The sequence below is a fragment of the Fusarium pseudograminearum genome, chromosome 4 (genome assembly GCF_000303195.2).
Source record: "Fusarium pseudograminearum CS3096 chromosome 4, whole genome shotgun sequence".
NCBI lineage: Eukaryota > Fungi > Ascomycota > Sordariomycetes > Hypocreales > Nectriaceae > Fusarium > Fusarium pseudograminearum.
In genome coordinates, this window is record NC_031954.1 from 1,500,063 (window position 1) to 1,518,110 (window position 18,048).

At 50.1% G+C, this 18,048-nt stretch overlaps 3 protein-coding genes across 3 annotated transcripts, besides 2 other annotated features; 1 reads left to right on the plus strand and 2 right to left on the minus strand.

Moving 5' to 3' along the window:
* Positions 1–1,917: 1,917 nt before the first annotated feature.
* Positions 1,918–5,262, plus strand: FPSE_11835 (uncharacterized protein; the record flags this gene model as incomplete). Its single annotated transcript, XM_009264952.1, has 4 exons — positions 1,918–2,066; positions 2,122–3,301; positions 3,386–3,862; positions 3,910–5,262. 4 exons carry the CDS (start codon positions 1,918–1,920, stop codon positions 5,260–5,262), a joined length of 3,159 nt encoding a protein of 1,052 aa, XP_009263227.1.
* A 430-nt stretch (positions 5,263–5,692) lies between these two features.
* On the minus strand, positions 5,693–7,012 carry FPSE_11834 (uncharacterized protein; the record flags this gene model as incomplete). The annotated part of the gene is made up of 3 exons (XM_009264951.1): positions 5,693–6,234; positions 6,288–6,840; positions 6,893–7,012. 3 exons carry the CDS (start codon positions 7,010–7,012, stop codon positions 5,693–5,695), a joined length of 1,215 nt encoding a protein of 404 aa, XP_009263226.1.
* A 1,241-nt stretch (positions 7,013–8,253) lies between these two features.
* On the minus strand, positions 8,254–13,368 carry FPSE_11833 (uncharacterized protein; the record flags this gene model as incomplete). The annotated part of the gene is made up of 5 exons (XM_009264950.1): positions 8,254–9,650; positions 9,704–11,940; positions 12,023–12,506; positions 12,572–13,202; positions 13,354–13,368. 5 exons carry the CDS (start codon positions 13,366–13,368, stop codon positions 8,254–8,256), a joined length of 4,764 nt encoding a protein of 1,587 aa, XP_009263225.1.
* Positions 8,686–8,709: a microsatellite.
* Positions 13,369–16,109: 2,741 nt separating the features above from the next.
* Positions 16,110–16,138: a microsatellite.
* Between the last annotated feature and the right edge of the window lie 1,910 nt (positions 16,139–18,048).

Below are 18,048 nucleotides of genomic sequence, written 5' to 3' on the forward strand. Positions count from 1 at the left end.
GGTACAGTGTCCAGATTGATTGACAACGGTTGAATGAGGGGGAAATTCCAGACATGTGGGAAATCGAATGGTGAGAGGCGATTGTCGGAGCATTGTATTGAGCTGTACCGCTTGGAGTGGCGTTTGTGCGTACTGTACGGAGTACCCGGAAGTGAAACATGCCATGATGGGTGAGAAATCGTTCGATATTTGTTATTTAGGGCTGCTGGGGGCTGGGTGCTCGGTGCTAGGCATTGGGCATTGGGCGTGATACGCAAATGCTGAGCCAACCAAGACAGAAGATGACAGTACTCGATATCAACTGAACACATAGGCTTGGCTTCTCTAGAACTCCATGGTATACGGGAGTGAGAAGCGAGATTTCTTACCCTTGTTGACAACAACGGGTTGCAGTTCATGCCTCCGAGGGAAGACCTTTTGATGCCCATGTAAGCCATCATACTATCCATCTTTGACCGAGGGTAGTGTTGATAAATCTAGAAGCATTGTCCTATTCAAATGGACAATAAATCAAGAGATATTTATTTTAACATTCTAGTGATCCGGGCTTCAGTAGGAGCATATAAACTGCTTCTCCAAGAAATAGTGAATCGGTATTGCTTGGCTTTGTCCCCAATGTCGTCGGATTCATCTTCGCATTTTCAACACCTTCCTGGCCACAAATACCTACTCCTTGCAATGATTCTAAACTCGGTCATAGAAGTCAAGAGCGAGTCTGAGGTGAAGCGCTTGCCTTGTTGTTGGTTTTGATTTGTGGCTCGTGCCTGGCGTCATTACAAACCTCAGATTCCAATCAGACAGCAGGAGCAAAGACTGTCAACTTTCGGTCAAGCCCGCCGTGGCTTCCCCCCAAAATACCTAGGAATTGCATCAGAAGCCAGTAGTCTCTAAGCATTCTTTCACCTGTGAACATCCATTGTATTCGCTACCTAACCTCCATCCTTAACCTGTTGCTCCTCTTTTCATCAACATTCCATCTTCTCCCCAGAGCTCTTAGTTTGTTTATGTCCATTCGCAACCGCATTGCCGATCATCGCTTTAGATCACTAATGTTCAAAGTCACTATCGAGTTCTCCCTACATATTGTCGACCAGGAATCGAAATATTGGCATCATGAGGTACGTGATGGTTGATTTATTAGTGACACAACATGTTCGTCCTCCTGAGAACCGGCTCCATCTCCTCCCCGCATACAGAGACACGGCCGGTTCCCCAACACCCGATCAGAATCACCTGGATCCATTCCAGGCACTGCTTAGCCTAGGAGATTGGTCGTTCTGAGTCTAGCGGGGCCCCTCCCCCGGTTGCTGTGCCGCAAGTGCGTCAACCCCTGTACAAGGACTCGACGAGAATGGCTGCTTGACTTGTGGTTGGCAATCCCCCGCTTTCGTCCTGGCTTGGCGCTTGACAAGTCTTGACAGAAAAGCCTCGACCCGTTGATACACCGCCATGCACTGTTGTTATTGTCAGCACTCTCGATCGGCACTCGTAACGCCCACTCGTTGGAGCTTGTCGGAGCTCACTTGACCTAGCACAGAGCTTAACACAGAGCTTGGTTCCCGCGCCTACGTTTCACAGACATACGTGCCGTACATTCTCAACACCGAACTCAGCTATACAATACCAATTCATTCTCATTCCTCTCCTCGTGACGTGCTCCATATTTGTTCATCATTGTCCCCTCGTCCCGTTCTCGTTTCCTCTTCGTTTGACGTCCTCATCAACCCCCCAAGCGTTTGCTCACTATAATCCAGTAGTATCAACAATACATTCCACCGCGTGTCGTCGACTTCCGCAGCTTGTCCTCGTCACTCGCCTCCCCCTGAAGACCAGCTTCGACCACCGGTTTCCGGGAAGCAGCGACGTATCTCGAATCGATCAGCCCCTCCTGCTCCAGGACATCCCGACATCTTCACTATGGGTGGCGGTACCGAGCCAAAGGGAAATGATTCTTCCTACCCTCTCTTCGCCGAGCGGCCCGTCGGTGTTCCCAAAACGAGCATTCTGAAGGGTCGCATTGAACCGTTCTATAAGTCAGGACAGTACTATAAGGTCAACTTACAGGCGTATGACATACCAGCTCTCAAAAGTGAAATCGTTGCTGACTATCATCTAAAATAGGAACATGGATAATGCTAGATACTCAGGCAAGCCTCATGTGCAACTCTCCGTCTGGGACGCACCAGATCTTTCCCGTCCGACATTTGAAGATGCTGTCAGTCACGAATTCAGGGAAACCCATACCGGCACTTCTTTTGGTCCTTCCTGGTCCACTCATTGGTTCAAGGTTATCCTTCGTATTCCCGAGGACATCAAGCATGAAGAGCTCATTGAACTGCATTGGGATGCCAGCAACGAGGGTACTATCTGGACAGAGGATGGTGTCCCCATTCAAGGCCTCACTGGCAGCGGAGAGCGCATTGAGTGGATCATTCCCGACTCATTCCGCGATGGCGAAGAGCACACTATTTATATTGAAATGGCTTGTAATGGCATGTTTGGAAACGCTCCCAACGGCACTACTACCATTGCTCCGCCGGATCCCAACAGACGCTTCAACCTCAGCAAAGCCGATATTGTGGCTGTCAACGTACCAGCTCGCAAGCTTCACATAGATATCTGGGAGATCGGCGACGCTGCCCGTGAACTTCCTGAAAATTCGGCTGAGCAGAATCATGCATTGGCTGTAGCCATGAAGATCATCAACACCTTCGAGGTCAACAACCAGGACTCTATCCTCAAGTGCCGAGAAATTGCTCGTGAAATTCTCGGTCCCGATGTTGACTCTCACAAGGTGTATGAAGTAGGAAAGGATCCCGTCGTCTTCGGAATTGGTCATTGCCACATCGATAGTTGCTGGCTCTGGCCTTGGGCTGAAACAAAGCGCAAAGTCGTTCGCTCTTGGATGAACCAATGCGATCTCATGGAGCGCTACCCAGAGGCCAATTTTGCTTGCTCCCAAGCTCAACAGTACAAGTGGCTCAAGACCTACTATCCTGCTGCCTACAAGCGAGTCAAGCAGAAGGTAAAGGAGGGCCAGTTCCACCCTATCGGTGGTAGCTGGGTCGAGCACGACACAAATCTGCCCAGTGGTGAATCGCTTGTGCGACAATTCTTCTACGGCCAACGGTTCTTTGAGGCCGAGTTCGGCTCGAGATGTCGCACGTTCTGGCTTCCTGACACTTTTGGATATTCGAGCCAGCTTCCTCAACTCTGTCGCCTGGCCGACATGGATCGTTTCCTGACCCAGAAGCTGAGCTGGAACAATATCAATAACTTCCCTCATACGACATTCATGTGGGTGAGTCCCGATGGAAGCCAAGTCATTTGCCATATGCCTCCTTCCGAGACATACACAGCCAACGCCGATTTTGGCGACTTGAAGAGAAGTATTGAGAAACACAAAACGATGCGAGTTGACAGCTCTTCTCTGCTTGTCTTCGGCAAAGGTGACGGCGGTGGCGGTCCTACTTGGCAGCATTTTGAAAAGCTCCGTCGATGTGCTGGAATTAGCAACACTATTGGTGGAATCCCAAAGATCAAGATGGGCTTGACCGTTGACGACTACTTTGATCGACTGAACCAGAAAGCCACCGAGTTCCCTACCTGGTATGGCGAACTCTACTTCGAGCTACACAGAGGAACATACACCACACAGGCCAACAACAAGTACTACAACAGAAAGGCCGAGGTGATGCTACGAGACATCGAGCAATTGGCCACGTTTGCATCGATCAAGAACAAGAAGTACAAGTATCCAACCAAGGATCTCGATGACATGTGGGAATCTGTACTTCTCTGCCAGTTCCATGACTGTCTACCAGGAAGTAGCATTGAGATGTGTTACGATGATTCTGATAAGGTGCGTACTTTCCACCCAGCTCAAAGGCATTGCTAATCCGTTCCTAGGTTTACGCTGAAGTTTTTGAAACTGGCAAACGTCTTCTGAACGATCTCTACGATTCGCTCAATGTTGCCAGCCAGTTCTCATCCTCTCTCAATGAATCGGTGGCTATCAACACATTGCCTTGGCACCGAAAGGAGCTCGTAGAGCTCTCCGATAGTGAAGTCGGTGTCGCATGTGGTGACGGCCAACTACTAGCCCTCCGCTCGTTCAAGATGCAAGAGGAGAAGCCTGCAGTCACCGTAATGGAACAGTCAACCGATGTATATGTCTTGCAAAACGACCAACTCCGTGTTGTTGTCGACAACGGCGTCATCACATCGATTTACGACATTGAGAATGATCGTGAGGTTGTCGAAAAGGGTGGTGAGGCGAACAAGTTTGTCATATTCGACGATATTCCGCTTTACTGGCAGGCTTGGGATGTTGAAGTTTACCATCTCGATGCCCGCAGAAATGTTGAATATGGCAAGACCAAGATCTTTGAACAGAAGCCCCATCGAGTTACTCTCGTCACTGAGATAAAGATCAGCGAAAACAGTTCTATCAAGTCATACACCACCCTCTCAGCGGCTCTTAAAGGCCAACCTCCTCAGATTGATGTCAAGGCCAACGTCAACTGGCACGAAGATTCTAAGTTCCTCAAGGTTGAATTCCCTGTCAACGTTGTCAACAATGAGGCTTCGTACGAGACAGCTTTTAGCATCACCAAGCGACCAACCCACTACAACACAAGCTGGGATATGGCCAAATTCGAGGTGTGCTGTCACAAGTTCGCTGATCTCTCAGAGAACAACTATGGTGTTTCTATCCTGAACGACTGCAAATATGGCTTCGCGACCGCCGGCAAGATGATGCGATTGTCACTTCTACGATCGCCCAAGGCACCCGATGCCAATGCTGATATGGGACGTCACACCATTCGATGGGCCATTCTTCCCCACAAGGGAGGCCTGTCTTCGACCACGGTCAAGGCTGCGTATGCTTTCAACAACCCTCTGAAGCCTGTCACTGCTTCCAAGGTCGCCCTCGAAAGCCTTTCTAGTGCGCCCATCAAGCTTGTCAACACTGACGAGTCCGACTCTCTGGTGCTTGACACCATCAAGCGAGGCCAGGACGATGAAGACGTGACCCGAAAGGAGGGTTTACGTGTGAACAAGGGCCAAAGCATCATTCTTCGCGTATACGAATCACTGGGTGGTCGCAGTCGTGGTACAATCAAAACGAGCTTTGACGTCAAGCGTGTCACCAAGACAAACATCTTGGAGGATGACCTGGAAGAAATTGAACATGAAGATGGCAAGATCCCAATTACGCTGCGACCTTTCGAAGTCGCCACCTTTAAACTCCAGCTGTAGAGCGACACGGAGCTAGAGGGTTGCGTTTGTACAGACTCAGAACAAGACAGGCGTTGGGTTGTCGTTTGAAATGCTAGCAAGCCGACTGGTCTTGCTCAATATTACACTGTGGATTAAACAGAATGAGACTTGATGGGTTACCACGGCATTCCACCCAACTGGGCATCAGTTGTAGCACGATTGGTGCAGTAACCGAGAGCAGCATGGCCATGAAACAAGAACTTAGTCAATTACCAATAAATGGCTCTATTTGCGATTCCTAAAACGCCACTTCCTTCATGTGAATTGATAGCTATAAACATCTAGGCCAAGGCGAATGCATCCTCAACCCGTAGAAGATCAACAAGGAAATATCTTTCCCGGTATCCATAACTCGTCGCTCTGTAGCACAGTACCTTGAAAATTACACACACCCACACATATGTAGCACCTAATTAGAATCATCAGGTAGCTCCTCAATGACTGTCTGGACCATTTGAATGAGCTCGTTGATGTCAGGCCGCTCCGCAGGCTCGACACAGAGGCACTTCCTCACGACTTCGCGAATAGGCTCGCTAATCTCAACCGCAGGTGCTTGCTGCTGCTGCTGCGGCTGTCCCTGCTGCGGGCGCATGCTGTTATTCCGCTTGACACCAGCAGGGCCCTCATCGGGGAAACGCCAGTCACCACCCAAAACACACAACGACAGGGTACCACCAGTCTCATCCGAGCGCATCTCAAAAGGTGACTTGCCAACGAGGCAAGCGTAGAGAGTGCAGCCCAACGACCAGATATCAACCTTTGTGTCGATCACCATGCCGGTCTGGACGTCAAAAAGCTCAGGGGCGCGGTAAGGCATTGTTGAGTGCTCGGCGGCTGTGTCTTGGATCTGAAGGGCGAGAGATTGTGATGTTACGGGAATAGGTGAGGGCGCAACGGATCCAAGATCCATAAGAATCGGGGTCGAACCAGTGTCATCAATCATGATGTTACCTGATGCTACGTTAGCTCCTGAAAGAAGTAAATTGGCACAGATGACTGCTTACCTGGCTTGATATCTCTGTGGGAATAATGCTGAATTGACCTGCCGCCGTTGACTTGGCTTTCGCCTTCCAGCAGACCTCGCTCTTGCTCACCCTCTTCCTCTTCTTCGGTGCGCTTGCCTCTTGTGTTATTTCTTTCGCCATTGTTCAGCTCATCCTCTTCTCGGCCCATGTTCATGCGCTCCACGGCAGGCTTGTAATCATGCATGGCGCGAAGAGCCTTGCACACCCCAAGGAAAAGCAGCATGAGGCGGCGCTCGGGGAAGCGATCGTGGTTGACCAAGTTCGCATTGATCATGTCCTGTAGATTGCCGCGCTTGTAGTACGGTAGAAGGACGTATACGGTTTTTGTAGCTTCGTCAGCGCCGCGCTCGGTCGCAACAGAGTGGTCAATGGCGGAGATGATGGTCGGGACGTGGGAGAAGAGACGATAGGCGTCGACCTCGCGCATAGCCTGCTGGACTGATTCGGCGCCGAAAGGACATCGGATCTTCTTGAGGGCGAAAAGCTCATGTGTAGAGGTATCTTCGACGAGGTAGACGTATGAGAAACCGCCCTAGCGCCTGTCAGTGACGGGTAACCCGGAAGACTTGGGGTCAGGGTCTTACTTCTCCGAGAAGTCTTAGGATCTTGAAGCTTCGGTTGTTGATCTTCAGGTTGGGGTTCCCGGGGAAGCAGTTGAGGCAGTTCCCGAAGGAGTAAAAGAGGTCAAGGAGGACTTGCGCCATGATGAATGGTGGTAGATGTGGTAGCTCGTGGAACTATGGATCCTCGGTTCGTAATCAATCGGCCCTTAGCTTTTAAGATAGGGCTTTTAGATGATAAAAGATCCGCTATGCGAAGGAATGAAGAACGAGTTTCGCTCTGTAGGGAAGATATGGATCGGCAGGGACAGGCGTGGTTGAAGATGTTGGTAGGTATCACGGTCGCAATTGGCTGTATGACGACACAGTTGATAGTAGTGCAATCAGCTCGCCTTATGTTTCTCTGAATTTCAACGCTACAAGGCAGCTTAAAAAAAGAATGATGCAGTGACTAAGAAGGGAGGGAGAGATAGAACGTCGAGATGCTACTCTGGCTGATGTTGAACTGAGGTGAGAGAGGTTCTAGTCTGAGCCACCTCAGCCCTGAAACGCCACGACTGAGGTACTGTACGTACCCTGCCAAGGTTGGTTGTAGGTACTACCTACCTCCACTGTATGGAAAGGGACGTCATTTTCAAGATGTAAGGGTGTTATCCTTGACTTGCGACTTGGGGTTTGGTTCTTGATGCGAAATCCATTGATTATCACTGATGCTATATCTAACAAGTAAAGTAAAAAAATTAATCCAACAAGGTTTAATCATAAACGTGGATTACAGTTGTCGTCAAAGACTAGATAGACCCTGAGGCTTACCTAGGGACCTGGGGACGTCTGAACGTACACTGGGCTTTCAGTTCTTGGAGTGGACAGCAAGAAGCCACTAGCTAGAAGCAGTTAGACTCGCTAGCAGCCAGGAAAACGGGTCGATCTTCTAATTGGTTCATACTGCAACTTAGTGAGATGTCTATGCAATTTCCCTTTTAGTTTGTGATAGTGGATAAAGTCAAAAAGAACCATGGAAACGAGAAATCAGGAAACAAGGAAACAAACATTCAAAAATTCCTTGTAAAAACACCTAAGAAAGTACACAAGCAATTGTCATAACTGGCATTTCTTGATTTTATCTATAATAAGCTAAAAGGATCCGACACTATACTCCTGTGCCTTTTACAGTAATACTCTAACAAAGATGGTTTCCATCCGCATCTCATTCCAATACCCAAGTCGCTAACCCCAATGCAATCGATCCCCTTGACTATCAATCAATCTAATCACACTCAGCCCCCAGAATCAATCGTGCCCTCATTGAGGGATGTATATAAGTATACTGAGTTGCGCCTATCAAAGTCGTATATGGGTGCAGCTGCCATTGACCGTTCGTTAAGTTACGATAGGAGGTTTCGCAGCGAAGGGCTGGCGCTTGCTCCGCTTGCTGGACGATTTTGTGGAGGTGGATGTCCGTTGCGAGAGCCAGGCGGGCTCGTCTGAGGAGTGTATGGTGGTCTTTGCGGATTAATCTCATGAGGGTATCCCTCTCCCCTGGGTGGCGGGGGAGGCGGCGGCGGCGCCCCATTTGCCATGTTCGGTGGAAGGTGTGCTGGAGGGACAGGTCGCCCATGGTGTTGGTATGGGTGAGCGTATCTAGATGGGGGTGCTGGTCCATTGAGTTGCCGAGGAGATAATGGCAATCCATTAGTGTATGGCGACGAAGGGTGACCGCCGTGATGGTTCGCAGGTGGTGGTGGAGGCGGCACAGGCCCGACTACGGGCGGTGGTCGCAAGGAAGACAAGTTCGACATTGGCGGTGCATTGTGAATAGGGGGAGGGGGAGGGGGAGGAGGCCCTCCGTTTATATGTCGAGAAGGAGAGCTTTGCTGACTTGCGGGCCGGCCCCAATCGCTATATGCTGGCCGATGAGGTGGTGGAGCTGCATAGGCGTGAGGAGCTGGTGGTCGAGCTCCAAGGGCATGATCGGCAACAAGCGCAGGCGCTTGCATCGCTGGGGTTCCTGTCTGAGTATGGCCATGAGGCGGCCAGGCATAAGCAGCAGCATGTGCTTCACGTTGAGCGATCATCTGAGGCGGACTGCGCAGAGGTGGCGCTGCAGTTGCTGATATAGCTGCCTCTTGGGCAAGGGGCGGCGGAGCGTCTGGCATGGCGGGTGATTGTCGTGGCGGTGGGTGCGCCTTCGCTGCGAGCTGATCTTTGCGACACTGGTGACACTGAAAGCGCCTTTGTTCCACAAATTTCTGTGCCTCGCTTCCAAGTGTGCCGTAATGGCCATTGGTGAGTTCGCGTTCTTGTGAATTGTCAATCGGGTACCATTTCGGACTGACGTCGATACCGCAAGTAATGCAAACCTTTCCTCCTGGCTGTCTGGGATCCAAAGCAGCCGCTCCTGTATCCCCATTGTGCTGATGGCTTGTGGGCAGAGTGGTTGTTGAAGACCTGCGTAGACCAGGCTGCGTCGCTGTGCCAGTCAGTTTGGCTGCATTCGTCATGAGGTTGGCCTTGCGGGCGGTGCCTGTCAGAGTGAGGTCGGCTTGCTTGAAATTCTGAACGTAGAGTTGCAGGGCGTTAAGTCCCGAATCGTCCACAATGTCGTGCATATGATGAATAGTAGTCTTGGTAGGAGCATGTTCCTTGCACCACACTGTCGCTGACATGGTGCCACTTTCTCCATTGACGGTTACAACGTTGACCTGGTCTCTCCGAGAGCCTTTCACAGGTGAAATTTCGAACCCAAGAATATGTCCCTGTTGTCGTGCACATTCCACATGTACTATATCTCCAGTCAGCAAATCGAAACACAGTTATCCCAGCACAAATACTTACGCGGAGTGCGACACTGATGACAAGAGACACAGGCACCTTCAACCTTGTCGCAGATTTTGCAGGTCTCATTGTATCGAGCCCTGGGGATTGAGGGGATGCCCTCTGAGGGTTCCAATGCCTTGGCGTTGCCAAACTTGACTTCTGGAGTCCAAACAGCGCAAGTAACATGGACCCAGTTGTTGTCAGCAGTTCTCTTGAGTGGCTCCCGAGGGTTGACTGGTCGATTCATGTCCTCTTGCTTCTTGCGGTAAAAGTCTGCAGCCTTTCGAGCTTGCTGAACTTCCAAACGCTCCCTCTCTCGATCTTTCTCTGACATTTTCTTTTTGTGGTGCGTCAGTTTTGGCTGTTCCACAAAATCATGCTCTGTGTACTCGTGAGGACACAGAATGCACTTGTAATGAATCGAAACCTGCGGGTTTTTATCGTTCACACACATGTCGCATGTCCATTTCCCGGGATTCCGGTTGTCCATAATACCGTAGCAGTTGCGGTGTACTGTCAAGCGACATTCTCGACATGAGAGGTGTTGATCTCCCCGAGGTTCCAATTCGCCACAGACTGCACATGGCAGAACTCGAGGCTTTGGCATCTCGGGAACTGTGACTCTTTCCACACTCTTGTCCTTGTCCTTCTTTTTAGACGTAGTAGAGCCAGCTGCGCTGGCGGTATCAGAGTGGCCGTTATCTACGTCTTTATCCAAAGGCACACTCTTGAGCTTCTTCCGTGGCGGTTCCTGTACATTGGCAACAGCTGCTGGCACCGCTGAGGGGGTTGGCGCACGCTCCGGCGTCATCATGCCCATCTCCTTTGCGGCTTGCAGTTCCTTGAGAAGTTCTTCATCTTGCTTGCGCTTCCAAGCTCGGCCACCTGACTGTGCCACCTTCTTGGCCACCTCTTCCATGTCCTCCCACCGAATGGCATACCGTCGCCAGAGTTCGGCGCATCGGCGGCACAGTGCAACCACTCGCTCTTGACCTTTGTCCTTGTTCGAATTTTTAGAGCCACCATCGTTGACGAGGCCGGATGTAGGGTTCGGGGCACGTCTCCATTGCCTGGATGAGGTTGTCGAGCAGAATTGACACACAAATCCTCGCTTCTTCTGGTTTGCCTTCTCGGCGTCAAAGGCGGAATCGTCGTCGTTGTCCGCAACGTCGTCAGCCATCTTGTTGGCGGCAGCTTCTGCTCGTTTCGCCTCTTTCTTCCCCTTTCGACCAGCCATATTTTCCAGGACTTGCATCCCTCGCTCTGATTTCTTCCAAGCATAATAGTAGCGGGTCACCATGCCGTAGTACATGGATTTGACATGCTTTCTCACGAGATAAAGCTCGGAGCCGTATTTGATAACAGCTTCTTCAAACTTCTTTTGTTCTGCTGGTGTCAACTCTGGCTCTCTGAATTCCACCTTTTCCTTTTCGGGAAGAGCCTTGAGGGCACGTTTCGTGTCAAATCCAGTGTGGAACAACGTGTCGGCAGCAACATCCTGGAGGTTTGTCGAGCGTTCTGGCAAACCAAGATCTTTGGCCATTGCCTTGGCCTTTTCCATGTATTGATTGATGTCCTTCTCTTTGATGACGTCCTCTGAAGGGGGTATCCACATGGGTTTTGCGGTGCAGTTAGGGTCGTCTTCATCATAATCCTCGCCTCGGACAGTGTAGCCAGGAGGCATGTCCTGTACCCATTTTGGTCGATTTCCGCGAGAGATCTTTTCAGCCTCGATCGCAGCCAATGCTTCCTTTGACTTGGTATCCTTTTTGCCATTCTTCTTGAACTCGAGCGGCTTGACATACTCTACCGGTTGTCCTGGCCATGGCAAAACTGTCGCTTGGTTCCTTGGGCCAATTCTCGTAGCTGCGCGGGGATGAATTCTGTCATCATAGTCGAGAGCATCCTCAGGCTTGCAGTGCATTCCTAGGTACCGGTAAGGCCAGAGCGAGGCCTGGTATATTTGTTCCGCGGTGCCTTCGTGGGGAGCATGGTCTCCTTCTTCCGGACTCGTGCGGCTGGTGTCGACCCCCTGCATCTCGTCGTCCTCTTCATCCATTGGCTCGTCATCGTCGGCATCCAGGGTTGGATCATTCACATTAGGAGTGTTGCGAGCCTCCAGCTTTCGCTCTTGCGCACGACTGCAGGCGGCGCATGACCATGCGAAACCTCTGGATGGCTTTTTGAGTAGAGGCGGGTTCACACAATTCATATGATACGTGTTTTGGCATACGGCACAGTCAACTGAGTCGTTGCTGGAGTGCGCCAATCAAGTCAGCCACTGAACGTGGGTGGGACAGGGACGTGGGGCAGTGTAAGTCAAAATGTGGTACGTACCTTGCGCAATAGCCTGTGCATCTCTTGCAGAGCTTAACGGCACTAGTGAGCTCCTTGCCACGCCCCTGTTCGACTAGCACGTACTTCCAGCGTTCGTCAAGCACCTTTTTCACGTTGGCTGGAACGTTGACAATGGAACGCGTCGGAATCAGGTCGTAATTCTTTTGGATATACCGATCATACAGTTTGTCGTACCAGAAGCTGTCCGACGTCTTGCGGTATGCGTCCATGTTGGGAATCTCGGCTTTGTGGTGAATCTGACATTTCCCGCGAAGCGCAGTCAACGGGCTGATGTCGGAATGCATGGTCGCAAAGACCATACGTGTGTCTGTGGACTTTCGGCCAATATCCTTTGGTCGGTAGTACCAGTTTATGCGGATTGCCTCCACAGGTCTGCTGTTGTCATTCTGGACATGAAGAAATTCCATGATGCGGCCCAAATAATAGGGTTCTCCAGGCGGCTCACAGACAAGGTACACATGATCTGCGTCGCCGGGTTAGCTACGCTCAATCTAAATTTCTGGTGGACTTTTTTTTTCAAGACGTTACCATTTGGCTCTAGCACCGTGCCATCGTCGGCTATCATCTGACCATCAACGGGCTGTCCTTTGGAGTTTTCAAAAGTCAACATGTTAGTTTCGGGCCATGAAATGCCGGCAGCTGTTCCGGATGTCATTGCTTTTTTTGTCGTGTTGCTGGTGGTAGTCGACGTAGCTTGGTTAGTGGAACCTGCTGAACTGCTTGCAACCTTGCGTTTCCGTGTAGGCTGAGAAGAAGCAGCCGGCGGCTGTGTGGTGGTAGAAGAACTGTTTGAGCTGCCCGATTGTTGCTCCTTGGGAACATTTGCTGGTTGCGCTGGCTTGGACGGCTCGTCAATGACAGCCTTGCGCGAGCTGGCACCGCCACGGGGCGGCGCATCGCTGTTCACAGCAGCACTGGACTGACGAGACGTCTTTTTGGAGTCACCGTCTTTTTTGTCGTGATAATAATCATAAACATCAGCATCAATATCCCTATCCTCAGCGTAGTTGATACGCGATGAGCTGTTCCTGTTGCGAGAACGAGTGCCGTACCCAGAAGCTGCGTCTGCGCTGGCATCCTTGGCCGCGCTGTCCAAACCCGATTGAGTAGTCATTGGGTCGGAGGCAGATTGAGCGTCTGGGTCTGAGACTTTGGAGTCCTGAGTTTTGTGTTAGAAACCAGGTCCAATCGCGCCCACAACCTCATAGGTTCGAAGTGAAATGGGAGAGCCCAGGTATAAACATAAAAAAGCATAGTGGGGAGAAAGCGAGTGAAGGTTTTCGTTAGAGGAAATAGAAGTTTTGACTCACATTTTGTTGGGCCATGACATGCAGCAGAGAATCACTTGCGCAACGATGAGATGTGGTGAATCGCGTATGAAGGCATGCCCGAGGTGATGGCTTGATGGCGGAAGCTGCGAGGATGAAATAGCCTAGGTGGGCAAGAGTGCAAGGCGTATAAGGTGTAGAGCTCTAATAGTGATATAAGAGACGAGATGAAAATAGCTCGAGGTGGAACAAATCCGTCCCGGCTGTGGAAAGTGAGTAGAGCTAGAAGCTCGAGATAGATATTGATTACTACTCTGAAAGATGGAGTGAGTAAGGTTAAGAAGGAGGAAGAGGCATGATTCCCAGGCGCTGGGAGAAGAAACGTCCTGGCACTGGCACCCCGAGGCGGCGGCCCTGGCCTGGTCGATGCATCCACTCTGATTATAGTGCACGGCAGGGGTTGTTTTAGAGCCGAGCAGGTAGCGAGCAGGTAGCCACTAATCAGGTGGCGGCTGATGAGCACCCAAGAAAACCTATCTTGCACCCCAGGCACGATAAATGTCAACACAGTTTCTACATCCATCACCCTGGTCATCAGCGTTACCTCAAGTCTCCACGGGGGTCCATCTGGGTCTCGCAGCACTGACGAGCCGACGGATCTCAACCCAACTCTGAGGCGTGTCTATGGGTCCACGGGTCTTCCCACAAAGAGAAGACCAGGCCACGCCTGGGGGGGGAGAATTCAGAACCACTACGAAGCCGGGTCACCATACTCTGTAGATTGGCATTGGTTTGGCTCCGTCTGGTCGAGACGTCAAGTCGCCTTTTTTGGTGCAAAAATCTAATTTAGGGCCTATAAGACTGTCAAAGCTGAGTTTGACAAGGCAGTATTTCCTAGATACTCACATATGCAAGACTACCTGAATAAACAGCATCGAAAGGGGACATCTATAAATGATCTTACCGAGACTGCACATGCAGATATGCAGTCTCGTGTGAATCGGTGTAAGAAGTATCCAAAATTAAGCACGCAGTCAGGCAAGCCAGGTGTGGTGGTGGCTAGGTAACTGGAAACAGTCGGGCAAATGATGTAGACGGTATAGCTATGCGTAAATGGATGAATGAGTGATGGAACCTTGTCTCATTTTTGCTCGTCCTCGATTTGTCTGCTTGTGCCATCCATCATTGCCCTTGTTGCCGGAGATAAAGGTACAGACTTTTCAAGGAACTTTCTGTCCGGCGATTTCTCTATCACTATACACAGCACTTTGGGTATGAAGGCAATGGATGTTCGTTCACTTCGGTTCGACAACCCTTTTTGCTCCCTCACACATTGCTGTCCCATGTAGTCTCAGGCAGGGCATGGCACCTGCTCACCTTGCACCAACAACCAGATCGACGTTCATACATAGTACTTTGTACGTACCTTGTTACAGTTCAAAAGTCACTCTGCCGCATCACATTGAATTCTATATTCACACTTTGGCTGAGCAAAAGTTACATTTCGGTTTCGGGTAGAGTTCTGTACTGTATGTATTGCAAGAAAGCGTGATGTTACAAGACCTTGTCACAAGAATGTGAGTTTGGAAGAGCATGGAGCTTATTAGAGAGAGCATGGGGTGCCAAGTCATCCGCATTTCCCGTTACATCTCCTACACCCTTGCACCCTCCCTTCCCGCCGCCGACTCAATCCAACGAATGTTTACAGACTCGTCCCCGGGTATTAAGGCCGCACTTTTCCTTTCTTTTTGCTTGGGAAGCCACAATGACAAAACTGCAGGCTTATTGACGTTGAGTCATATTTCCATCGCAAAACGCACTTATACCGTTTATCTGAGTGACTATACACGGGTGTCTGTCTGCCTTGATAGGTAGGTAGCTTATAAACTACCGTCTAGCCAGTGACATGTACCATCATCCACCTCACTCTACCGAGTTATCTCTTCATTTGGGTCGGTCATCGCAGACTTCAGTGGTTACAGAGTCTCATATCTCGCGTCATTTCTGGCACGTCAGGTTTGTTGGCATGTCTTCCCGAAACCTATGTAAATTTACAGCTTTCTGATCTTATCAATACATCCATATTGGATATAACCTTACTCATGAAAAGGGTCATTATAACTAGCCCTGTTCAGAGTACGTCGCCTTGCTGCGCGACAAGGAGCAATGCGCAAAAAGACAGGTTACCACGTTTTGACAGCACAACACCGTCAATAATGGACCCCTTGGCCCAAACCACCGTATTTTCTTGCTTCGACGATGCGACTAACTAGCTGTTTCCTGCCTCTCCACCATCATGACGTCTTGACCCAATAGAGCCAGCGACGTTGAGCTATCTGGACTGACACGATTGATCGTTTAAGATCAGATTGTGTTGAAATAGTTGATGGATATTACTGTGCGGCTGGTGCTGTCCAATACTGACAAAAGATAGGCCTAGTCATTTGCTACCAAGTCTAGCGAATAGAGTAACACTACTAGTGCCGATGAACATTTCATCCATCGGCAATCCCAGCTAGACCTAGGCCCGTCAATTTCGCGCCAGAGAAAAAAACACGAATGTGCGGTGATGATGTTGAGGTCCTGAGAGTTGGGGGGAGCTGACGAGAGGGAGTCGGCAATAGGGCTAAGGATTGAGCTGCTGGTTAAGTGAACCTTCTCAGCTCCACAAACGTGGCCGGGGCTCCGGTTGGATGGACAGACGGTTGCTTGCCCAGAGATGATGCCCTGCAGCGGATCCATCTAGGTACGTACCGTGATTGACAAGGATCTGACTCTGGGTGTGTGTGTGTGTGTGTGAGAAAGCGAGAGAGAGAGAGAGAGAGAGGCAGAAACGGACGCCGGTGTCTTTGGTCCTTTGCTGTTTTGTTCGGGTTCCTTCTCAGGCATGGTATGGCCTACCCTGGCAATGGCAAGCCCGATTTGCTACCAGAACAAGTACTTATCAGAGGTAGTTACATACGTAAATGATTTTAATGATGGATGGTGGGCTCAGACCCCCCTTGTTTGACCTCGACTGGCTTTTTTCCCGTCTGGCCCATGCCGAGTTTGCTTAGCAGCTTACCATATCGGAGGTGAATGTCTCAAGTCTTTCGTTGCTACAATTTACCCAAGTGCTGGCATCATTACGGCAATCTCAAGTAGAACCTGTCACCTTGAGTCTGTGACCTTGTTTGTCAACGTTAGTCGTGGGCCACACATACCAGTGGATATCTGATCGTTTATGCAAGTGGCTGTCCTTTTTTTTCCTCGTACCGAAGACAATGCCACACGAGTCGAGGTACGTATCATTGTTCTTTGTGAGGCTCCCATGCACCTAGAATAAAATAATAGAGAGATATTACAGTGCCGCAGCCTGTGCGTTTAACATGGAGGCCTGGCCAGGTTTGACCCATACCCAGATAATGGCCATGCCGAAATTGAAACGACAGACATGTCTCGGTGACGGTCTGGTCTGAATCACGACCTGTCGCGTGAAATGAGCCGGCCGATCTGGCGATAGGCAAGAAAAAAAGACGTTAGGGTGGCACAGTACAGGTTGGACCTCTACGGTGCAGATACGGTAGAAGGAAAGAAGAAATAAAATTAAGAAGCAAATGACAGCCGGGTTAGTGTTGGTAGCCAAGGCGTCGGAGCTGCAGGCTGATGAAAGCGATGCTGATGCTGCTCTCTGCTCTGCTGCTGCACGGTGTTGTCAAGTGGTCGTCGAATCAAGATTCCACAGACGGATCGGACAAGGCACACCCCCAAGCCAATTAACTTAGTGGCCCCTCCGAAAAAAAAGAACGTACTGGACATAGGTGATTGGAAAGGGTCGTGGGGCTAAACACCCGACCCGACTGTAGGGGAACGGTCAACCAACGACACTCGAGACTTGGTACAGACAATGCGAAACAACACGATACCTCGGTGAATAGGAGATACTTTAAAAACACTACGCGATTAACATCGACCGACTCAATTAATCATTCTACCAGCTTCAAACAGAATATCTGAATCATATCGACCTTTTTGCTGTACAGCGGACAGCGATGATACACGTATACCCGTAATCCGACCCAAAGAGGGAGTGGCGCACACGAGATGCAAGGTCGTGGACAGGCTGGGAATGTGCACCGCATCTACAGAGTGCATGTAATTGTCCTATAATCAGCCTGCGACCGAATGTCATAAAATACGTCCTCTGGAAAAATGCTGCAGATACTTCATGAAATGAACCAAGATAAAATAAAATAAAAACCCATTATCTATCGTCAGCAAATGACACAGATTCAATAGACCAAGCACATACAAACAAATACCTCCTAAATGGGGTGGAAATAATTTCACAGGTCATGGATCGCAATCAATTAATGGAAACAGGGGCACTAACGTAGGAACACTGAATGGAAGAGGCAAGCCCAGCAGGGAAGGTAGGCAGGTCAGGTTTATGCCACCTGCCGTAGGCGGTTGATGGGAAACAGTGCAGGGCTCAGTGGCCAATCATCGTCCCCCATCTTGCCGCGGGGCACAATCGTCAGGAACACCCTTCACCCTTCAGGCCCCCGCGTTCCGTCTAAGTTACACACGTGACATCGCGTTTGTTGCCTGTTATTTCCTGGGTTTCCCGACACGTCAAGACACGCGAGTCACGTTAAATTTGTGGTGACTTTACAAACAAAGAGTGATGGACTTGGAGGTTTAATTGCTGTTTTTTTCTCTCTTGTTGACTTTTTTTGTACGGATACGAATTTCTTT